This window comes from Limanda limanda, chromosome 16, assembly GCF_963576545.1.
Source record: "Limanda limanda chromosome 16, fLimLim1.1, whole genome shotgun sequence".
Taxonomy (NCBI): Eukaryota; Metazoa; Chordata; class Actinopteri; order Pleuronectiformes; family Pleuronectidae; genus Limanda; species Limanda limanda.
The window spans coordinates 22,708,639-22,733,891 of record NC_083651.1 but is presented as its reverse complement, the minus strand read 5'-3'; the positions used below and the strand labels follow the sequence as shown (position 1 = coordinate 22,733,891).

General features: G+C 41.7%; 1 protein-coding gene across 1 annotated transcript in view; it reads left to right on the top strand.

Moving 5' to 3' along the window:
• lrp1bb (low density lipoprotein receptor-related protein 1Bb) overlaps nt 1–25,253 on the top strand; it is a 180,215-nt gene that overhangs the window by 65,540 nt on the left and 89,422 nt on the right. The window contains exons 15-25 of the mRNA XM_061088066.1: nt 1,320–1,442; nt 1,761–1,904; nt 2,614–2,739; nt 3,679–3,792; nt 7,950–8,030; nt 8,521–8,691; nt 9,941–10,123; nt 13,628–13,828; nt 16,214–16,459; nt 20,792–20,989; nt 21,665–21,869. Of these exons, the coding sequence (XP_060944049.1) occupies nt 1,320–1,442; nt 1,761–1,904; nt 2,614–2,739; nt 3,679–3,792; nt 7,950–8,030; nt 8,521–8,691; nt 9,941–10,123; nt 13,628–13,828; nt 16,214–16,459; nt 20,792–20,989; nt 21,665–21,869 (1,792 nt within the window). The remainder of the gene's footprint in view (nt 1–1,319; nt 1,443–1,760; nt 1,905–2,613; nt 2,740–3,678; nt 3,793–7,949; nt 8,031–8,520; nt 8,692–9,940; nt 10,124–13,627; nt 13,829–16,213; nt 16,460–20,791; nt 20,990–21,664; nt 21,870–25,253) is intronic.

Sequence of the window (25,253 nt, the reverse complement as noted above, 5' to 3'; positions counted from 1 at the left end):
TGGACAACTGCATGGGGCCGTCACAGCAGACATTACTTTTGTTGTTCTGTAATCGGCACAATCAGAGAAGCCTGATGCCATGACTCTCACTATAGAGAGACAGAATTGTGCATAGTTCAGTGATGTATTTTGGACACATCACTTGGGTTTGGGTACTGGACTCCATGTGACAATCCATCACGAGTTCCTTCTCGGCCGGTACCGACCAGACAGATTGCAGTGCCTCATTTTGGTGCCATAGGTCTGAAATAGTTGCACCTGCTTGCCAGTGACATAAACCTCAGTGCGTGTGTCTAGTTAACATTAAGGCTCTGGCAGCATGTAATGTTAGACTACTGTTAGCTAGTAGCTACCTCAAACCTGAGTGAACAGTACAACAAAATACCTAAAGATAAAGAGTATAAAGTGTGGCTGGTAGAATTGATGGATTCGCCAGTAAACTGAGATTGATAATTTTTTTTCTTGAAATTTCGATTAACCATCGCAATAAAAAAAGCAGTTCTCAATGTTGATAGTCCTTTTATGCCTTAAAAAATAAATATAGTATATATATATATATATCAGTTCTGGCACAGTTGAGGTACTGGTACCATTTTTAAATTATAAATTTTGTAAAGATACCAATCCAAGCTCACCATACTCGTGACATGAGTTAGTTTCTTTCTTGAACGGTGATTTTCAGAACCTCAAAGCTCTGGATTTGAAGGAAAAAGTCCAAAACACCTGATACAAATGGTTGGATATTGCAGCCACAGTCCTGTTCACACAGTGCAGAGAATTTCTACCAGACACGTCTCCATTGTTCATGTCACTGGAGAGATTAATTGGCTCTCCAGTCCTGTGAGTATTACTCATTGGTTCTCACAAAACCACAAGGTTTATCTCATTGGCTCAGGCGCTGCCTTTGGGCTCAGTGTTAAATGAAAGTGACAAAGGTGTCTTATGCCTTGACTCTATATATATGACAGTATTATTTTTTTTGTGCATTTAGAGAATGTCAGCTTTGTCCAGAAAGACAAATTATTCCTCTGAAAAGGATCAAAATGTCAAATGTCTTCCACCCGCAGTGTTCCCAATAATTCAGTTCAAACATAGTCATAGATCACAGTTCTCACCCTCGGCGAGTCGCTTCAATACAGGGAATGAGTTTTTTGTATCATTTAAGATGATGCATGTTTTCATGATTTGAAGTGACCCCATGAACCTCTTCTCTTCACTGAGCCGAGGGGTGAATAGAGAGAAACAACTCACTTGAGATGGGCGGTAGAAAATGTTGCTTTGAATGTGCAAGACACCTTATTCCTGCTCTATTCCTCCAGGTGACAACGCATGCAGTGTGAATTATGGGGGCTGCGGTACCCTCTGCCTCGCCATCCCAGGAGGGAGAGTGTGTGCCTGCGCTGACAGCCAGGTTCTGGAGAAGAACAATGTCACCTGCGCAGGTAGGAGGACATAATGAATCAGACGGAGTGAGAGACCTGAGCTCCTCTCGTCCCACGACGCTGCAGTCCCGGCTCCGTCCTGTGGGACAAATATCAAACATTAACCCTATTCGCATGCAAATCTGCTAATAAACAAGTAAATAGGTGGTTTTCCACAAATATGAGGCAAATCCCAGTTGTAAGACTTGTTACACGTAAGGTCACAAGACATCATTAACATGTGTTAGGTGCCATTACAGCTATGCCAATAATTTCCCTTACACACATGCTTCATGGGAAGTCTCTTGTTGATTTTACCTCACCACTGTTTCCCATTAGAAACATCCAGCGGTGCTTCAGAGCCGCAGCGTTGTAAAAACGATGAGTTCCTGTGCCACAACTATCGCTGCGTGCGGTCCGTGTGGAAGTGTGACGGAGATGACGACTGCCTGGATGGAAGTGACGAGGAGACCCACATCTGCTGTGAGGAGCTTTTTAAACATATATTCAGGCAAATACACAAATGTGTTGTATGTACAGATACTGAAAAGTACTACATTGTAGTCACATTAGCTGTGATAAGATGTAAGATGATTACAGAAGTTATCTGCCCAATAAAGTCTGAGATGGTACAAGTTGTAATTCATCATTCACCCACAGGTGTGTCACAGTATCTCAGAACGACACCAAAATTTGCTCACGTTAATTTAGTGTGATTTATGAGGGGTGAGCTGAGATAAATCGAAATGGTCACTGTGTAATTAAAGTGTGGGGGGGGGGGGAAACAGCCTGGTTTCTGGCTCCAGAGACAAACAGACTTGAAGAACAAACCACAAAGGAAAAGCATGGGCAAGATTCTTTATATGCAGCAGCTGATGGATCATTTTGTGTTTTGATTAGTTGAGCCAAGAAACTGTGAAAACACTGAATGTGAACATTTGGGATGTCTTCCACAGAACTGAGATCAGTCAGATCCGCCGGAGAATTGATAAAGTTTTAATATTCAAAATTCCAGATGCCTTTTGCTACAACTACAGAAACTGAAAGTGTGAAGTTTTGTTATTGGAATACAGTTTAAATATGACCGATATGTCTTATCTTTCTTTAAAGTTGTTTACTGGCTTTATTAATCTATTTAGCTGCAGCGTAACCAACTGATTGATTGTTTTGGGGGGGTTTGATCTCTTTGCAGACAATCACAGTTGTCCTATTGATCAGTTCAAATGCAGTAACAATCGTTGCATTCCCAAGCGGTGGCTCTGTGATGGAACAAACGATTGTGGTAATAATGAGGATGAAGCCAACACTACATGTGCAGGTATGAACTCTACCACTCTGTGTTTCTCAATTATGTTGCTCTCACCGCAGGTTTATCATTTTACGAATATATGACTTAAATCTATATAATTCGTCGTAATTTCAGCATTTTATAGAAATCTATTGTCTGGTTACATCGGCTCTCTTTGGACAGATGGATTTTCAAATTGTTTAAACTCATTTGCCTCTAAACGTAAATCAATCATTCCACTTCATTTTCTAAAATAGAAATTTAAGCACAAGCCATTATGGTTTTATCAACATTTGTTTTTTAAAGCAAACTTTCAACAAGGAGATGTTGACAGAAAGAATTCAAGATAAAAATGTCTGTCTCCTATGCTGTAAGGCAACTTAAAATGTGTTTACATAAATCATTGAAAACAGTGAAGAGAGTAAAAGAACATCAAAACATCTTCAGTTGATACTTGATATAGCCAAGTCTTGACCGGGGCTCTGCCATGTTGCCAAAGCAGTCTTTTCACTTGACTCTCGCATGTCATTCAAGTTCAGTTCGATCAATCTCATAGTGTGAGAGCATTGTGAGAGCATCAAGTGTTGTCGAACCCCGGAGGACAATATATCACATCACTTCTCGTCTCCTCCTTGATGCGTCTCAGGAGCTTTGTTTTATCCTTAAGTGATCAGTCAGTGAGCATTAGAGGATGATGTATGTTCTCTTGTCGACAGATTGACATGCACAGCCCACATCAGAGAGACACGTGTTCTTGTGTTTTGTATGTGACCGAGCAGCAATCGACTGACAGCAGCTGTGCATTTCCGTTTGGCCTTAAGACCTTCTGTGCTTTACCGTGTGATTGAGTGATAAAGAGTTCAAACCGGGCAGATCCTGAAATCCTTGGTGTTTTAGTGAGGGTTAAGGTTGCTTTGCACATTTCTGCATTGACTTATGCACATGTGATTGACTTTATGTCTTCCTCAGCCCAGTCCTGTCAGGCCGAGCAGTTTTCCTGCCAGAACAGACGATGTATACCTCAGGCCTGGAGCTGCGACCGGGAGGATGACTGCGGGGACATGTCAGACGAGACATCATGCAGTGAGTCACACGTGGCTATGCACCAGGTGTCACATGTGTCACCATTTGTGTTGCTCTGTGTGGATATAATGTAAAACAGGTTGGCTGGATGAATTAATCAATTACGCATAAGTGCATTTAAGGCAATGGCTGTTTGTTTTTTCAACAACAATAATATTCATAACAGGTATATCTAATCTTTTAGATTTAAAGCTACCATAAGTAAGATTTTTTTAACGCTCTTGTAAAACTGATCGGCTGCAACTTGTTCAAAATGCTCTTGCTAGAATCTGAACCGAAACCAAGAGAAACCAGCACGAGCATCATGTCACTGGTTGCCAGTAACACAGAGGATAGAAGTAAAAATTCTCTTGTTTTTAAAAACAGAAATGTTCCGTCACCATCGTTTCTTTTGGAATTATGTTCCTCTCTTCTCCCCATGGTACTTGCTTATTGAACGTGTCTAATGCAAACTACAACAAATATGATGAAGGACCATTTCTGCAATTACGCACCGAAGATTAAGAGCAAACCCTCCACAAATTAAAAACACATTCTCTGTTGAAAAGTTGACAAACATTTTAGCAGTTCACTCTTAAAAAGGGAGACTTCAGGCTTCACCTCTAATGGACAGACAGGAAAAATGGTCTGTAAATCTCTCGCACTGGATAATTTCATATAATTTGATGAGTGCATTTTTTTTCACATAATGCCTTTAAAAGCAGACCACAGAGAAAAAACTAATGTCCCTATTGAAAATAATTGGGCCTATTTACTTTTATTCACATGATTTTATATAATTGATAAAGGTGTCCACCTGGACGGTTATTTGTGGTTCAGGAAAGCAATTTATAGATTAGGCAAGTTTTATTTGGGCAGGATTGGGAACAAAGATGATGAAAACAACCAATGTTTCACAGTAAACTGGCTTAACATCTGCATTTAAGCATCATTGGCAGCTTGCTGACATTAGCATAGCAGCACTCTCCCAGTGTGCAGGCTTATTTGAAAACCTTTGTTCATACTCTCATTTAAAATGTTAACAAGTTAAATTGCAGAAACAGAAATTGAGGGCAGGTGGGGGTGCAACAACAACAACAACCCCTATGTTGTTGCACTTAAACAATTTCACAATTTACCTAAATTAAGTAATTCAAAAAACATTTTGGTTGGAACAGTTTGAGGGATCAAGATTTAATAGAAAAATAAGTTAAAACAAGACTTTACGACCTCAAAAAGCTCGAAGAAATACAATTATATGAGCCCAAACATTTTAAATTCCAAATAAATTAGTATGAGCCAATTGCAACAGGGAACATTTAAGGCCAGAAGTGTTCTTAATTTAAGGGTTTGCTTGATTTCATTCCACAAGTCAGGTGCACTAAAAGAAAAGGCTGATCTTCCAGGTTCAGAACAAACTCCTGGGACGTGAAGTGAAAGCCAGTCAACTGAGCGGGTTGTGATAAAGTCCATCTGACTGCTGGAGTAATGCTGATAGATGCCCCGGCCTTATAGAGCCTGTGTGGCTGCGGCTTGTTGTGCCGCTCTGCGCTATCTTACCCCGAGGTATTGAGAGAGTTTTCTTTTTAAATCGTATTTGCTAAGGATTAAGCAACTTTTATACATTTTTTTATTGTGAAAAAAAAGGAAACACCCATGTTGGTTGTAGCAGATACTTTAAAAATAATTCTACTCACACCTGCTTATCATTTCTTATTCCTTGAATATGTTTGCAAGCCTCTTTCACATCCACCACCTCATTCAATGGAGAGAGTTTTAGGAGTTGAATTATTGATGTTGCGTTTCTTTGGTCCAGGAACTAGACAAGCCCCCACTGAAGGCATCAGCTTAGAGGGAGGGTTAACTGCATACTTTTGTATGCAACAGTTACTGTTTTTTTAAAAAGTGCCGTCTCAGTGGTATTATACAATCTGTCAGCTCCAGTTTGTAAAAGTCTGTTTTTGGTTTAATCTCGGAAACATGAATGAGAAAAATACATGGCTCGACAACTTGGTGGCCTGAGCTTAAGGAAGTTCTTTGAAGTAGAATTGAACCTTTTCTCTATAGTAAGGGAAAAAAGTGCATTTGAGGCTGAACAATATTTTCTTCAGGAAAGGGAAAGTTAAACTGGATAAAAACCCGACGTACATTTAAAGGATGCGTGTAAAGGTTTAAAGATCACCCTTTAATCACTACTTGTATTAAATCCGCGTGTTACAGTGATTGATGTTTGCCAAACTCTGCGGCGGCGTGCTCCATCGCCCCAGACTCCCTTTGTGTATCCTAAGCTGCTTCAATACACAGTCACAAACAGCCAGGGTGTAAGCAGTAATTAAAGTTCATGCTCGGCTTCATTCAGTCATAATCAAGCTGTGCAGCAAAACATATTCTCTCCCATACTGTTGTCTGCGCGTCCTCAGGCATCACTCCTCTATAGGCACTCCACTGTGCAGTGCTGGCAGCTCACTTAGCTTCACTGGAGCTACTGTGGGTTGTGGAACACCTGAAGCTCAGTGGTGGCCCCAAAGAGATTGATGCTAATTTGGATTTTGTTTGTCAGTAGTTTAGTAGTTGTCACACACTGTCTCATATTGGGCTCTCTTTTCACTTGCAGCAGTCATTATTTATGGATGCCGGTGTTACATTTTTAGCCAAGCTCACTGTTTACTTGAAACCTTCATTATTTATGGATGTGCGTGCTTCATTTTTAATGAATGTTAAATTCCAACCCGTCATGCGCCGTCAGGAAGACCGAACGAATCTGAGGGAAATGTAGAAGACACTTGTCTGATAGAGATACGGTGTCTCCTCGACAGAGCCGGAGGAATTCCGAGGCACCGGCAGCACATGCCAGGAAATCAATTCAAAAGTCAACATTTCATACTGACGTCAATAAAGCTTCAGGCATCCGATAAGGATATCTGGGAAAGTAATATGTATGTATACAGTATCTCGAAGTCGGAAACAAGGCTGGTATCTGATGGGAATACAAATGTTGATCCTGACTGTCATGTCATCAAGTCTGGAAAATGCAGGACGATCGGTGCAACATTCGAAACATATACTGATGTTTCAACGTGGATCAGTTTGGTCTCATTGATGGCAGTCGTGCACGTTAGATCAGATATTTGCTGACTAGTAATTAAGTTTTACCCACTTGCTTTGTAAACAGTATAAAGTTGATGTGGTGGACATGTATTTTGGATTGATCAAAACGAATGGGTCTGTTTTGAGACAGCAGGGGATGGAAAACGATTCTAGAGATTGAAAGGCAGAGCAATGGAGCTCAGAGTAACACAGGAAGTAACCCTTTCAAAATAGAGGTTTTATTCATCAGCCACAATATTGTAACACTCAAATGTCGACCTACCATGAACTACGATATTGTGAGACAAGGTTATAAGCTCCTGTAGAAACCACAAGTTTCCACATAAACATGTTATTTGCAATGTTACCTTGGACATGTTTACCACAACAGCATAAATAATGTTGGCTATGATTAGATGGTTCTAACATACTGTGGTTTTTAGAGAAGAGTATAAGAGTCTGAAGGGTTGAAAATCATTACAACAAGGTTATATTCAAGGTTATGGTTTATAGGATACGTGGATCATTCATACAGTCCTTCCATTTTGCAATGTTTCTTTTTTTGCTTTAAATTATATATTTGATTGGCCCTTGAAAGCCCTTATTTCTGAAACGTCAATGGAGACGCTACACGCTGGTCGACATTGCATGGCTACTGTAAAATGTCAGGACAGTTAGTTAATTACAGCATTCACATTACCTGCGTGATAAGAATCTACCGATGCATCATTTATGTCCCTCACTCTCTGCCTTGAATGCCCGATGTGGACTCAGCTCCTGGTGTCAGACTCGATTAGCCACAAGGATTCGACTCTATATTAAACCATTAGACTCAACCAACATGTGGACTTTGGGTCGCGGTTCTTTGTGGGATGATTCCTACATTTTTACACCGTTTTACTTTTCTCCGCGGTATTAAACTGACTCACATCATAATGCATCATAATTCACGTTGGCACAGTGTTTTAGCACGTGGACTTTTGCCAGTTCCCAGTGAAGCAAGCTGCTCTCTACTTAACTTCCCCTCAAAACAACAAGATGTTTAAATGTTTCTTCTCATCATTGGACTTGTTGACGTTTGTATTTTTCAGCCTTCCCCACCTGTGAGCCCCTGACCCAGTTCAGCTGTTCCAATGGCCGATGTATCAGTGGGAACTGGCACTGTGATGCAGGTGAGGACAAGAGACAAGATAATCATCACTCATTGAATTCATCAATGGTGTTGTGTTTGTGTTGTGTTGGAGAGATTGTGTAGTAGCTATCCAAAGCTTTTAGGCATGTTTAGGTTCATATACGTCATTGCTGAAATGTATTTGCATCATGGAAAAGTGTAGAGGTCAAAGTCACTGGCAAATTATGTCTGTGCCAGGAGAACTTATTGCCTCTCTCCTGATGGATGTCTTTTCAAAAAGAAACTATTTTACATGTTAAAAGTTATTGTGCCACGTTCACGGTTTGGAATAAATCCGTTGTGTGTGTTGAACTTTCTCCGTTGAGCCTTTCCCGCAGCAAGTAGAGACTGTCTCACCCAGAGCTTCATTAAAAGCGACTAAACTGCGAAACCATCATGTGTCCGGATCCAACCGTCCTCATTAAGACTCGTCTCCGCCACCATCTCAAGCAATAACCGGCTGTCATGTGGCGTTTTGTGCACGTTTGTAGATGACGACTGCGGAGACGGCAGTGACGAAGTGGGCTGCACCCACTCGTGCTCCAACAACCAGTTCCAGTGCTCCAGTGGCCGCTGCATCCCGGACCACTGGGCCTGCGATGGGGACAACGACTGTGGAGACTTCAGCGATGAGAACACGACCTGCAGAGGTGGATCAGCATGTAAGGATGCCAGCGCTACCATTTTTAAAAATGCTGTGACTTATTGAGTGAGATAAAAAGTAGGTAGACAAGCTCAAGCCCTCCAGCTTGACATGAGTCCTGTTATTTTTCATGTTTTATATCAAAGTCTTAGTATGAAGCCAGTGTTTTTTTTTAAAGATCATACCATCATTTATTCATTAATTGCAGGGATGTTCTGAATTTCATCAAATACCTGCCTCGCACAGTTACACAGGTGGTGTTGCTCTTATATATGTTTTAGTGTCCTAATTATTTTTGTCACAGTTGTAATCGATGTGTAAATTTAGGTGTGCAATTACAAGTCGAACAATTAATCAGCTTGAGTCCAATAACTTTGTTTTCACACCCACATGGGACTAATCTTATCTAGTCTCTGTTTGGGGGGAATTTCACCGTCAGGAGTTGAATCATTGAATCTAATTACCACAGAAACCTCATGCAAGCTCCTCGAAAACTCACAGCTCACTTGCTTGTCACTAGAATGTGTAGACTATTCATCAAACCGTTTCCTGATGGGAGCTGCGGGCTCCTGCACTCCCCCGTGTCGGCTGCTGCGTTTACCCCAGGGGAACTGAATCTGTCTCTGCTCTGCTCGGGCTGTTGAGGAAATGTTGTTTGGATTTGACTTTTACATACGAGGCAAATGGTTAATCAGATTCCAAAGCATCATATTTACTGAATGTTTTATAGCAGGACTCAAATTAATTCGTAATTCTGTCCATTATGTTATTTGCAATTTTGTTCCTCTTAAATGATTCAGCAATATTAAACCATTGAGGAAACATCCCAGAAAGCCTGTGATTTATTTCTCCCGAGTCATGTAGCATATTTTATCTTCACAGCTTGTGTCCAGTGACTCCAGCAAACTGCAAAGCAACACATAGAATTTAATGGTGTAGTTCGACCTGCTTCTTTTATCTGTGATCAACCCCTGCTGTAGAAAGATAGAATGAAATAAGAGTCATTAAAAAGACTGAAACATCTTAAAGACATAAAGCTTTAATGCTAGGAGTGAAATAACCTCCCTCTTTGGAGCCCACTGACCTAATATAGCTGCCAAGTGGCCTGTTGCAAAGATACATGTTTTAAGCAGTAAACGATCCTAAAATAATACTTGGGCTGTGTTGTCTCTGTTGTCCCTGTTGTCCCTGTTGTCCCTGTTGTCTTTGCCCATGACAGTGCGCTGTAGATGTGTGGAGCAGTAATTGCTAAATGACTTCTGTTTCAGTGCTGCCATCTGTGATTGAGTGCAGCGGGGAGGAATTCCACTGTGTCACAGATGGAACCTGCATCCCTGAGCGCTGGCGATGTGACGGAGACAAGGACTGCGAGGACGGAAGCGACGAGAAGGAATGCGAAGGCACCAAGAGGATGTGTGACCCCAAGGCCAAGTTCACCTGCAAAGATACAGGTAGTGAATACAGTAAAATCACACAATGAGCTGTAGAAATATTTATGAAATGTGTATTGACAAGAGGATGCTACAGGCGATGCTTCCTTTTCACTGTAATGCTCAGGTTTGCTTTTGAATAATAGAAACCGGTAGATGTTGAAATAGCTTTAATGGTTTAAGATCAAATCTGACATATTTAAACGCTATTGTACTGTTGATTTTTACTCTATGCTTTGAGTTGGTAGTCACAGCCTTTTTCTGTTTGTGTTTCTCCTACTTCCTGTGTTAACTCATACAGTATTTTAATATTGCCACTTTCTCACAAAAGCTGTCCTTGTTCACATGAGGGATGAAAGCCTCCATGCAGCAACAGTTGTAGCCAGTGCTATTATGTTGTTGGGTTGTCTGACTCAAGGTCTCACCCTCTTGGACTCAATATCATAGGAACACCGTGAGGGAATTTCTTTGAATATGGTACAATGGTTTATTCAGACTCGGACTATCACAGGAACACCTTCACAGAATCCCTTTTAAATTAGGCTGAAACGTTTGCTTGGACTCAAGTCTGAACAAATAGCTTTTGATGCTCAAAGGTCAAAGACACTGCGATTTCAAGACACTCTTTTCTTACGTTTTGAGAAATCTCAAGACTGTTTTGAACGATTTGCTTCAAGTTTGACACAAACACTCATCTGGACCCGAAGAAGGCAGCAAAGTCACTAATTAGGCAACACTGCCTGTCAGCACCCTGATACATGTAACATGAACTGTTGGGGCCAAAAGCAGCGGCCAATGGGGAAAGTCCAACAGTCGGCCAGTGGTATAACTCCATTGTGGTCCAGCCGTAAAAGTAGTTTATTGTCAAACCCTTCAAAGAAAGCCTTATGATCCTCTCCACAAATGAAATACAATCTTCACTCCAGTCTGTTCCTTAGAGAAGAGCAAAGCATCTTATTCATTCCACGAACATTCTCCTGTGCACCACGTAGAACTCAAGCTGCCAAATGGCTCGCTCTTTTCATAAAAGCTTCATTCTCCGATGGACTCTCGAGGTTTGACTAATCTCCACCGTGGAGCCCTGCGGTGAAGTTTGCATGTGCTTGTTTGACCAATTAGAAGAAGCCGTTTGAATGGTCTGTTGAAACAACCCGTGTCCCCAAACCCAGCAATCTGCTTTCTTTCACTAACTGTAAGGAGAAGGTCAGAGAGGGATTCAGTCGCTTTTCTGTTTTTAGCTCCGCGGCATTCCACTCATCCCTCGACGCTATTATCAAGAATGGAGGCAATGCAGCATGGTGAAGGGTCGGTTAGACCACACAATTATTATTCACTCTGATTGTGCTGTGTCACACTGCTGTGCCCCGGTGCAGTATGTTCTGTCCTCCCCAGAATAAGAGTGCCCTTTCCAGCAGTTTAAAAAAAAAAAGTGTTTCTGAAAAGACTCAACTGTTCTTTCAGTTCACTTAACAAGAAAGAAAAAAGTCTGCTTTTATGTTCCTACTTATCTACTCTATTTTTATTTAGCATTTTCATACAACACAATTTGGATGTAAAGTGTTACTGTATTATCAATAAAGCATGGGACTGATGTGGTTGGTACTAGGGACTAGTGGTACCACCTGTCCTTGGAACTGGGATCCTATCTTAAGCAAATTGGGCAACAACAGATCAGGATCACTGGCTATTACACTTAAACACTGCCTGCAGTGGTGTTAGTGCAGTATACTGTGTGTATACTGATGTCTTCTTTTCAAACATGAGGTTGTTGCTGAGGAGAATATTTTCCAGACGGCAGAAAATGTTTCAGATGATGTTCGAGTTGCAATAAATAACCTTTACTGTCGTTGATGTCAAGTGACTTTGGGACTTATTACAGGTGCTTTAAATTCCACTCATTAAACATGAAATTCAAACAAATTGATCTAATATTTTTCAAAACCAAACAGAGTGACACTTAAGCAACAGCTAAATCATGGTGTTATACGAGGTTTTATTTCATAACATTTCTGAGTTGGAAAACACAAACACATGGAGGACCGCAACAAAGTTGTTGAAACAAAAAAGAAGAAGAAAATAAAAAATAACAAGATTATGATTTACTTTTGCATAATTTAAAATAAATGTTCCTCGAGGAGCAACGTAAACAACATAAATTAAAAAGTTACCAAAGTAAAATAATTTAAAGTCTGTAGGCAATCGATCTGTTGACGCGCTGCAGTGGTGTTGGATTAGTAAAGATGAAACATTTAGAAGTTGGAGCTTTTCTGTATTTTGCTAGAACACAATTTATAAATATATTCAATCTATTTTCAACTTAAAACAATAAAAATGTTTATGTTTGATAAACTGACCCAGAACAACTTATTTTTGGAGCCTCCTGTTGTTTTTTCCTTCCTCATCTAACCCAGCTGGCTCTCCTCCTCCGCTGTCCTCAGATAGACACACTCATCAGACTGAAGATGTGGTTCTTTGTGTGTGTGTGTGTGTGTGTGTGTTTGTGTGAGTGTGAGTATGTGAGTGAGTGAGTGTGTTTGCGTGTGTGCGTGTGTGTGTGTGTGTGTGTGTGTGTGTGTGTGTGTGTGTGTGTGTGTGTGTTGTGTGAGTGTGTGCGTGTGTGTGTGTGTCGTTCAAGGTGAAATTGACAGAAATAAGAGATGTTAATTAAATTATACAAATGATTAACCTCCTTGTCAGTGTGCATTATCGCCAACACACACATTTTGATAACACTTAAAATTGGAACAGTTCTCTGCCCCGAGTGTCATCCATATTACATGCATGGAAAGGCTTGTACTCCCTCGAACTCAAATAACTTTTCCTTTTTGTTTGAGCAGCTAGGCTGTTCTCACATTACACATCTAGAATCTCAAGGCACTTGAAGGGTTAAATCCCAAATGTTATGGGACAATATTTTTGTAGGCACAGCTGGAAAGCTTGAAAAAATGTTATGAAACCAAACACATACACAGAAATACCTGAAAAAAGCACACCCTGTGTAGACGCTGCAGCCCCCCCACGTCGGTTTGCACTGATCCAGCACCGAGCACAAGCCAGTGGGATCTCAAAACACTGTGATGTAGCTTTGATGGAAAAAACTGTAAATTGGAATATGCTGCGATCCTAGCCTCACCTGGGAGAGAGCAAAAATTATGATACATCCCGGTATCTGAATCTCCCCCCCCCAACCCCCATGTGTGTTTCCACCTATTTCGAAGTTGCACGGCGAGGGAATTAAACTCTAGCGCAGCTATCAGCATCAGGGATATTGATCTTCAGTTGTTTCTGTTTTTTTCATGAAGTCAAACATTTAGTACGCAACTGAGAGAGTTTTAGGCCCCCTGTGAAAAAGAAGCTTGGCAATTTTAGCTATCTTATGTTTATTCCAAGGATACAAGTAAAAAAAACCTGAGAAATGCAACTTTTATCGACTCCAAAGTGAGGAAACATTGAATTCACCAGTTAGATAAGGAAATTCAGCCTGTTCAGGTGCTTAAATAAGTCTCCATGTGTCTTGCTCTACAGGCAAGTGCATCACAAAGAGCTGGGTATGCGACGGGGACATCGACTGTGAGGACCGCTCGGACGAGGACTCCTGCGAGTCCGCTGTCTGCAAGCCGCCCAAGTACCCGTGTGCTAACAACACATCCGTCTGCCTGACTCCTGATAAGATCTGCAATGGCAAAGTGGACTGTGCCGACCGCTCGGACGAGGGACCCATCTGTGGTAAAGTCACATCTCTTTCTTTGTTTGTTTTGTTTGATGATCCTTTAAGATATGAAATGATCCAAAGTATGTGGGTGAGATTGAGTCCAAGCAAGGACCTGGAAATAAACTGTTATCTTTGGACCTGGCTTTGTACAACTGTCCATTGTGAGCTGCAGGGTGTTGGTCATTGTGGCAACAGTCTTAGTAAGATTGTCAATACAGAAAATTCCTCTACTTAGTGCATTGTGATGTTTAAACATGAAGAAGGCCTCTCACAATCTTGGAATAAAATGTGAAATGTCGTTGTTTTCTGTAACTACAGTTGCTAGTTGCCTTTAGTAAGTTCATTGGAACTAAGGGGCCTTCCAAGCGCAATAATCAAAAGTATATCCAAAGTTATGAGTGAAAACTTTAAAAAGAGACAAGCCGAGGAGAGAAATACTAGCTGAGAATAATATATCTGCTGGTCAAGGTTCACAGATGGAGCATTGTGAATCTTAGAGTTCCAGTGGGTGGGGGGGGGGGCTGCCACACAGTATCCTCTGTCACCATAGGTCTGCTGGCTGGAGCAGACCTGCATGTGAGGCCTGTGGGTTCTGTGATGCAGTGGACAAGGTCAGACAGGTACCGGTGGGCCGAGTGAGGAGGAGGATTTTGTATGGAAGCCAGTGTGAAGATGGATTATTCAAACTTTTCCTCTCCTGAGGCTTAGAAAGTTTGTCAAATGGTTTTATAGTGGTTGAATTGTATCATTGCCGAGGGATTAAAGCATTCACAGGTTACACGGCAGACAAATGTTAGGAACACATCTGTTTGCTCACTCCCCGTATAGACTGAATACACTCCCTGCGTTCAAAAGAGGGGTGATAGGCTGAAGGTACGATTTTGTCCCTTTTGAAACCTTTATATTGATATTTTGGATACTTGAAGAAACATTTGAATCTGTCGTAACCAAAATTCAAGCTGACCAAAGTGCTTTTCTTGTTGAGGAACATTTTATAGACACCTTTTTAACCCGCCAGAGGGTGAGTGTTTGATACTCAGAAGATATATTTTGGGCAATGAATCACTTGTGAAGTGAAAGGACAAAGAAAACCTGTCAGAAATACTGATTTCCACGATACCAGTAGGCATTTTGGATGCTGCAGTGCCGCAGCTGTGTTTGAGTTCCTTTGATTGTCATATCTTCAAGGATAGAAACACTGTGGTGTTGTTTTATGAGGAAATAAAAGAGCGGTAAATAAATAAACCTCATTAACATTGCAAATAAAATCTGCTGCACAATCTTCTGTGCAACTCTATGTTTAGCTGTATAACCTAATTCCTCATATTGTACATTACAGTAAAAATGTGGAAATATATCCACATTGTCACATCTTCCAATGAGGACATGTTACCTGCTGAGGCCCTTCTTATAAGCTCATATCATGGGATGTTAAAGTATCTCTCATTGAGGATATTCTCTCTCATTCTCCTTTACATTCAGCTGCTTAGAGCCTGACTAGGAGCCGATATATGTTCCCTTAGAGACCTTAAGGGCCAGAACATGAAGCACATGATGGCTAATGTTTGTCCATCAGCCTATAAAGGGGAAGAAATGGATCTCATGTGACCAGCTCTCGCCATCTAATCTCCTAAAGTGAGCAGTGTAAACATGGAGGTTCATTTTCTAGAGTGTCACTAGCCAAGCCTTGGGGGGGGGAGCCCACAGGACCCTTGAGTGCCTGTGTTACGGTGGCTGAAAAGAGGGCTTCTGCCTCCTTATAGACAATTAGGATGTGTTCAGAAGGACCTTGAGGATCTAATTGATTTTCACCAACTCAGCAGGATCCAAGCTCGACCATTGACAACTGTACCCACATGGTCTACCCCCCCCCCTGCTGAGAGAGTGCAAAGCTGTCCTTGCACATAAAAGTCTTAATCACGGTGGGAAAAGAGAGGGAGGGCAGTTTCATTCCGTTCCGTCTTGACCTGGCAGCTTTAAACAAGAACCAGGTGTGCAGGGCAGAGGAATCAAAGGATGATAAAGATAAAGAGGATGAAGTTAAGACGTGTCTGTCCTTCTATCACTACGAAGGGAAAAGTGCATTATGTTCCCTTTTGAAGCAGGGACAGATATGAAAGCCGTTCATTCCCAGGTGACTCCACACAGGCTGCTGTCTACAGGCACGCTCATTATACAACACCTTCATCTTCCTTAGATTAAACACAATGCAGGTTCTTGACGTTCTCTTCATTATATAAAGCAAACCATTTCAGATTCATGGAATAATTTGAAATAAGTATAATACCACAGTCTTGCCGATTCACCACACGCATTACTTCAAATGCTTTTCTCTTTTAAATCTCATCCTCTCTTCCAATGTGTAGCTTCTAAGAATCGTTGTTCTCCCTTCACCCCAGATATGTGTCTGGTAGCCAGAGGGGGGTGCAGTCACCAGTGCACCGTGGCACCGGGGACAGGGGTCGTGTGTTCTTGTCCCCCTGGGCTTCACCTGGACTCCAGCAACAAGACGTGCCAGGTGGTCGACTACTGCAGCCGCCACCTGAAGTGCAGCCAGGTGTGTGAGCAGTACAAGACCACGGTGAAGTGCTCCTGTTATCCAGGATGGATGCTCGACGCAGACGGAGACAGCTGTCACAGCACAGGTAACAGACGTTGGTTTTTTAATGTTTGTTTTACTGATGCTGTTTGTTGTCTTGATGCTGTGCGGCTCTGCGCTTGTGTCTGCAGTAATATTAAATTGTATCCTCAGGCTTACTAGTTCCTCTAGTCTTCAATATTTGCTGCTGAGATGGAATGTTTGGTCTTAGACTGTATTCTTGCAATGTTGGTGTGGCCTTTATTAAGAAAAAAATGGAGTTTTGCATGTTATTTAAAAGCAAAGATTCCTACCATAGTGAAGAAAATAAGAAAAGTCAAACTACAGCATTGTACGGCTCTTCTTTGACTGCTGAACAAGTGCAGGGGTGGTCGGAGGAATAGTAATAGATGGTGATTGAGAGTACTGTCAGGTCAAATTCAATCAGTTTCAAATCTGGAGAGGCATCCGGGTGATGAGTCCTGTCTGTTTCCATCTGTCCTGATGCTGAGTGAAGGAAACATGCTCTCCCTCCTCAAACCACCAGAGCTCTGTTACTTCATTGAGCTGAGCAAGAAGTTCACCTCAGGCCTAATCTCTTACAACCAAATGCTTCACCATTGTAATATCATGTTATAAATTAAAACTGTGGGCTGTTCTGAAGCCGTCGTTGAATAATCTATTTGATGAGACAGCTTGAAATACAATAGTTACACACACTCACACGTGCTGCCGGCTTGTCACATTCAGATTTATGGACCTCGCTCTGATTACTTGCCTCTCTATTTCACTCCAAGATTGATGGCGGCCGCAGCTCTAATCGTACATTAACGCAGGAAGAGAATACACTATTTTCCCAGGAAGCTAATCAGAATTCTACAGCCTCATCATAAATCAAATATTCCACACAAACATTCCAATTTTATATTGAGAGAGGTGTTATTGGATTGTTTGCAGTCCCGAGTACACATCTGCACCTCCATTTCCTTTCCTTATCGCTGTAGTAAAACATTTGTCAGGAAAACCTGCAAATGCAAATCCTCTCTCCAGTAGTAGGGAAGCTAGTTTGGTTACAGCACTGAAATGTGTCATTGAAGCAAGGACACAATTTTAATTGCATTTGTGTGCAAACAGCGATGTTCCCTAAAGTATTATTTAGTCTAGAGTGCTGTGAAGATAAGGCTTTGCGGAAAGGCCCATATTTGAAACCCTGTGTGTGGATGTACAGGGTGGATTCTGTGTGTCGATAAATTAGTTTGAAAGCGCAAGTGCGAGTGTGTGTGATGGATTTTGAGTTTTAGTTTTACAAACATTTCTCAGAAGCAGAGCTGTTCTGGTGCTGGAAATAATCCGGCTGATTGAGCTAAGCCTCAGTGGGCAAGACGAGTTCAGTATGCGAGCACTGTTGCCAGCTTTAGGACTTGTCATTAGATTTAGCCACTTCTCAGAGACCCTACAAATGTTATTTCTCAAAAGAGACTGCTTACAAATGTATCTCCTTTTTCAGAAAATGGAAAATGTAATGTGTTGATTCCCAAAGTATTTGGTAGCAAATTGGTTTGGATGTAACCGATGCACATACTGTAAATTTCCGCTACGTGTTGGTGAAAGCATGTCCTCTAGACAGTGGATCAGCAGAGCAACAGCCAGCTGAGTGAAATAGATACGAAACTAAATTAAGGGCATTTGTTCCAATTCCCCTCAAGATTTGACTTGATAGAAGCAGATAACTGTAATTAATCTTTCACTGTATTGTGATATAATTTAAAATAACTCAAAATAACATCTCTAACATTCAGTGTACCCTCTGCTTTGGTTTTTGGAACATAGGAATTGCCCTTCTGCTCGCTAATGTTTTACAATATATAATCCATCCATCCGTGTTTTGCTGATTAACCGGAGTCGCAGTGGCTGCAGTTTAATCAAAGTAGTCCAGATATCCCTCTTCTTAGTAATTCATCCAGCTCCTCCTGGGAAACCTGAGGCATTCCCAGGCCAAATAAGATACTGTGTATATAATCACTCCACCAGGTTCTGGTTCTAGCCTAGGGACACCTATCAGTTTCATATGCCCGGAAGACCTCAGATGAAACGCACCTAGATCTTAGTCAGATGTCCATGCCACCTTAACTGACTCCTTCCGGAGCATCTCTGCTTTTGGAGCTGATCCTCGCTTTTGGATTCCGTAGCTCCTCACCTTGTCTTAGCCATTCTGTGGAGGGAACTCGTGTCACTGGCTTGTATTCACAATTTTCTTTGTCACGACACAAAGCTCCTGAACATAGGTGAGGGTTGTAACAGACATTGTGATGTAAATCAAAAGCTTTGCCTTCTGGCTCAGCTGCCTTTTCACTTGGGGCAGAAAACTCTGTCCCAGCCCAGAAGACCGCAATTCACCATTTTCTGGCTTTTTTTTCTGACGTTTCACACACACACAGCTCTAGTGCATACTGAGGATCACAGTCTGATGAATGCAACAGAACCACATAATCTGCAAATGGGAGAAAAGAAGTTCCAAGGCCCCTAAACCGGACACATCACATCCCATGGCAGCGCCTTGAAGTCCTGTCCATGAAAATCACAAAGAGGATTGGTGATGAGGGACAACGCTGTCAGAGGACGATGTCCACAGGGAGTGTGTTTGACTTCCTGCTGAAAATAAAAACTCCACTCATGCTTTAGTTATACATGGACTAGATGGCTTGTAGCAGAGGCCCAGGAGCCTCATATTTCCACAGGAACCCCATAAGACTCCCTGAAGGACCCAGATGGAGGCCTTTTTAAAGTCAACAAAGCACATGTGGTCTGAATGGGCAAACATCCATGATCTCTCAAGTAGCAATGTGAGACTTAAGAAGCAGTCCACTTCCTGAATCTAAGGTTCCACAATCGAAAGGAGCCTACTTTCCAGACCCATGGCATATCCTTTCTCTGGAAGGCAGAACAGTGTGATGCCCTGTTCCATCAGTTCATAAGTGATGTCCCCAATCTCCATACGATAATAATGAGTGTGTTGGCCAAGTTATCCCAACAATGTTTAGAGACTTCAGCATCTCACACCGAATCTAAACCACTTCTGGCAACTTGCCCCTGACTAGCTTCCTGACTACCGCGGCAACCTTTTCCAGGGATATGGGTGAGGTTTCCTCCAAGTCCGCTCTCCTTCTCAAAGGCTGTGTTGTTGGAGTTCAGGAATTCTTCAAAGTGGTCCTTACATGGACCAACATCCACTCAGCAGTTCTCGTTACCGGCCAAAAACAGCCAATGAAAGTGCACCATTACATAATGACTGTATGACAGTAATCCACTATGACAGCAGCTAAATGGAATTCCAGCTATTTTTTGTTTTACTATTTTAACCTATTGTTTCCTACTGTGACATGTTCCAGATTATGATAATCAGTGCCTATTGGTTCTGTGTGTTTATTGGTTTACTCTGTTAACTCATGCTCTCACTGCTTAAACACAAGCTGTATGTTTTCATTTGAGGAGTTTTATTGAAGATTTTAACTACATTATTTACTTACAGGATAGAATGATACCAGAGCACGATGAAATCGATAAAATGCTTTTCACAAAACTAAGCTAGCATTGGTAAATGTGATGTGGTCGCTGGGTAAACAAGCTAGTTTAGATCTAATTGCATGGCTGGATGATAATTCAAACTCCATTAATGCGTTTTCTTTGATGTGCACTAGTGTAAACAACAAATAATGATCAACACAACGCTTAAAGAATGTGGGTAATTAAATGAAAGTAGGGGAAGACTTTATGAGAGTTTGCTTGATGTTCATTATGAGTCAACTGTTGGCACTATAGGGCAGAAAGGTAATTATTGAAGATTTAAGGACCCTGGAGGAAAAGTTGTGTCCAAGGAGTCTAGAAATCTATGAGTACACTTGTTTTTGTTTGTTATAAACTCTGACCTTAACCATCAAGTTTTGATGAGCTTTTCTGGATTTAAATACCAATAATTTTCCACCAAAGAATGAATATTGATTCTCAATATTTGCACAAGGATGGACATGCCCCCATATGTGTTTGTGTATTCGTAGATTATTGCAGGTAGTTTTCTCTTTCTGAATTATGTTTATGTGCATGGCTGAATAGCTTGGTTTTACTTCATTTTAGTTATTGGGTACATGGTTTGTATGCCAAACATATTTGCCAACTATATCGCTCAGATGTACTGAATGTTTGTGTGAAATGTCATTGATGAATACCAGTTCACTCCTTTTGATAAAGGGTTCGGTTACTGCTTTTTATCCTGTTCAAAACACTCTCGACTACACAATGTCAAACCTTTTTTTATTTACAATTTACTCACGACCTCGGCGAGCCTGTGGTCCTACGGTTAAAAAAAATGTGCTGCTCGTTTCCTATCTCTCCCCATGACCAGATCCCTTTGAGGCTTTCATCATTTTCTCAATCCGGCACGAGATAAGACGAATAGACCTTCACAAGCGGGACTACAGCCTGCTGGTGCCGGGGCTGAGGAACACCATTGCACTAGACTTCCATTTCAATCAAAGCCTACTTTACTGGACAGACGTGGTGGAGGATAAGATCTACAGGGGAAGGCTGTCCGAGTCTGGTGGTACGTACATATACACAAACACACAAACACACAAACACACACTGCCATGTTCACAAACATTTGCTATAAATCTAAAGGCTGCTGTGATGTATCGGCTAAAGCGAGTCATGTCTTGCTCATCTGTGCTCCAGTAGCTGTAATGGAAGTCAAAGACACTGCCGGTGATAACGCTGTTTTATTCTACTTTCTTTACACAAAGTCAGTTCTGATATATTGGGTTGATATTGTCGCTCCCTGGACATTTATCTCAGCTCATCCTATTTAAAAATGTCTGCAGGTCCGGAAACCTTCAGCTATTGTTGTACAGTATCTACCTCTCGTAAAAAGATGAATCAGGACTTCTCCCTTACTGTGTTTTTTTTTCTGAGTGGAAGAACGTTCACACAGTTCTTTGGCCTTTATTTCCCTCCATGGAGCTAAGCCCCAACAGCTGAGAATAATTGTAAACAACTGGATTATAAATATTGTGGGAAAACCCTTTACCGTGCTTAACTGAAGCCTGTAGAAAGCAATCTTATTTATATTAAATAGCGTTTCTCAAGAGTCTCTGAGCTTCCTCTTCTGCTTTTAGAATGTTTTTCCCAACACTTTGAAGCTAAACCAACCAACGCTGCCTCTTGAATACATTTACTGCTTCATAGTCATGTTGTTGTAATGTTTATGTCGTCGTTTCAGGGGTGACGGGGATTGAGGTGGTCGTGCAGCACGGCCTGGCCACCCCGGAGGGCCTGGCTGTGGACTGGATCACAGGGAAACTGTACTGGATAGACAGCAATCTGGACCAGATCGAGGTGGCCAAGCTTAACGGGGACATGCGGACCACACTGATCGCTGGAGGCATGGAGCATCCACGGGCCATTGCTCTCGACCCAGGGCAGGGGTAGGTTTCACACTGACTCCTGTGCAGAGCCTCCTGGTAGCTCTATCATCCATCAACCAGGGAGATTATTGGAATGAAGTCAAATTACAGCTTCCTTGTGTTCCTCACGTCTGCATCTGCCTTGATGTATGGAGATGTCTGCTGTGTTAAGGTCCATTAAAGCAGCAGATATGGAATACATCAATAACCGTGCAGTGTTCTCCATTCCAGTAATGTCAACTGATGTAGCTAAAGCACCTCCAACCATCACTCCAACCAACGCTTTACTATTGTTTAACCCCTCTTCTTGAGCCATGCTTTTCTACATTTTAAGCAAGACCTTCCACTTAAAGCCGAAAAATATGCTTAGTTGTTATTTGTCCATCATTCCCCTGTGGGCCAAATTTTTTAATTATAGTTGTTTATCCTGCTGAGATGCATTGGGAGAGTGTTAGTGGGATGATCTGCGGCTCTGAAATAGCAGCCTCTCATTTGCCTTAGCAAGCAATCATTAGAGGAAACAAAGCACCAATTGCATTGCATTGATCAACTTTCATTTCCTTGTTACAACAAGTGTTATGATTAACCTTTTACTTTGTTAAATGAGGTTGTTAGTGGGTCAACACTGACATCAAACTGGGGGTAACAGGTCCGGCTCCCTCTGAAGCTTCACACCTGCAATAGTTTGTTATGCTGTGCAACGACTTAACACTTTGCCTTCCTGCCATTTGAAAAAGAAACAGAACTGCCAAAACAAAACACATTTTCATCCTCACTTCTAATGTGCAACACACTGAGTCCGGTTCTTAAATGTTCAGGTTTGTCGTGAAAAACAAACTTTGAATAAGTTATCTTGTTGTAAGAACATATCAACTTGGTATCTCCTTACAAACATATTTCATATGTTAAGATAACAAAAACATTGAACATTTTAGTCTATGCAGAACAAGGATGTAAGCCTATTTGTAGCCCTTGAACATTGACCAAAGGATATGTATGTGTGTTTGCTTGTGTACACTTAATTTGTATTTAATGTTAACACAATTTACTGAGCAGTGAATTGTTTTGTATTGCCTTTACGTTTTGGACTCACAGTGTTTTAATCCAGACTAAGGATCATAATATAAGGCTGGTCATACAATGATTTGAACAATGCACATGTTGTTGCCCATTCTCTTTAGGATAAAGTGTTTACTTAAACCACCAACGACCAACAAAGTGTCAGGGAGGTGCTAAAGAGCAATAAACACAAAACTGTAGGTTGAGTCTAAGTCAGTGTTTACATGATTGTTGGGCGTCTGGATCAATTCACCTTTCCTTACATTCCCCTTGTAAATCCAGCTGTGGCAGCGATATGCAAAGTGAGTCGCTGGCTTCGCATCGCACTGCGTTAAATGATGTGCACGATGCAGAAAATGTACAGTACTCATATTAATGCACAAGTATTTGCAGGGGTAGACATGACCTATGTTTGGACAGGCAGAGGGGGGGGACATGAGGAGAAGATGAAGCAGAAATCAGGAATGAAAATAAAGGCATATTTTAGTTATCTGAACCAATGTAATCTCATCAGGCCTCATGACAGTCTGCCTGCCTGCCAGCCACCCCACTTACATCCTGGTGATTCTGCTGCTGTTAATAAATGTAGCGCTTCATTCACTCAGAAAAAAGGAAAAAACATTTAGCCTTTGAGTGTAAACCAGAGAGTGCTTATGTTTGTTACAAAACACATTTGCTGGTGCAGTTTAATCTATTTACACCTAATTGCGAGGAGACAGGGTTGGACTGTCACTTTCGGTATGTGGACAGATCATTACTGCAAAATCAGTTATCTTTTTTTTTTCTCTCTTTGCATTTTATCATCACCAAGTGGGAGCGTGTGCTGGGCGCATTTGAAGGACGGTACATTTTGCAAAACGGCAGATAACCTCAGAAAAAGCACAATTCAAGTTGTACCTAAAATAAATTAATGAAATGAATCTTTCAAAGTGAGTAACTGTGTAGTGCACAGGTCTATGTGATGTTATGGGAAGCAGTTTGGTCAGGTTCAGATTGGATTTAGAGATATGAAACCTCCTGGTGAGGGTTTAAGAACGGTTTAGTAGGTTTGTCTTAACTTGGATTTCAACCATCGCTCCCTGGACATATAGACAGTGAGAGCTCAGGGTTGAGCCACCGGCGAGTGAGTAGTTAATGACTCGATCAAGCTCCCGAACAAAAAGAGCGTCTATTGATTAGGGCTGCCACTAACGACAATTTTTCTATCGATTAATCGGACGACTATTTTTATCGATTAGTCGATTAATCTAAACGACTAATTTTCCTCCAAAAAAATCAAATTGACCATTCATTTCAGTTAATTTTATTTTGACAACAACAAACTGTATGTCATCGTATAATGCAGCACAAAACAAAATGTAAACAAAGGCTCAAATATTAAAGTGCAAAACTGTAGATTTAAACTAGCAACTCCAACGTGATAAAAATAAATAAAAAAGAGGGCTTATAAGTTAAGTCAGCAGTGCAACTCAAAAATATATCAAAGTTTCTATTTAACCCCCTATCAAAATAAAAAGTTAGGTCTGCATATTAAACAAAATGCAACATGTTTAAAGTATAAGAAACAATCGTGTCCAGCTCAAAATCAAACTCAAACGTTAGTTAGACATGTGTGTTGTAATCTAAGAATGTCAGCATGTCCACATGTTCTGGACTCAGTCTAGCACCCCCCCGCGCGAAAGGAGCGTTCCCCCAGCGGGCACCGTAGCTGAGGTGACGCGAGAAGGACCCGACCCGCAGGGCCCGCCTTGCGCACCTGCGACGGACACCGCCCCGCGGTACAAGAGAAAGGAAGCCCCCCGCACCAGCGACGCCGTAAGGCGCCGTGGACGAGGACCCCCCCCCCCAAAAAAATCAACTTGAGGCGGGCCGTACACCGAGCCTCCGGCTGCGTGGAGGGGAGGGGGGCGCCGGAGCGACTGCTCCCCCAGCCGCGGCATGCATAGTCTATGGCAGCATGTGCCCAGCGGTTTAAAAAAAAAATGCGTCGACGCATTTTCAGCATCGACGTAATCGATGACGTCGACGAATCGCGGCAGCCCTACTATTGATCCATTACGCACTTGTAAATCAAACAAACACCAAAACCACTGGTGCTGGATTTTGTAGCAGCCAGATGTTGACATCCTTTTTGTTTGACTACTCAATTTCACTTCAATACTGTGTATTAGAAGTTAAGAACCGTTGCCTAGCAGCAGCTGCTGTGACTCAAAGACATGAGCTCTGCGAGGAGAGATAGATACTGACCATATTTTTAAAAATTTAGGGGCATCTGAGTGGGGGATATGGAAAAAAAGTGCACACCCACCACTGAAGAGAGACCGAGGTTCACTTCCCAGCAGGCAT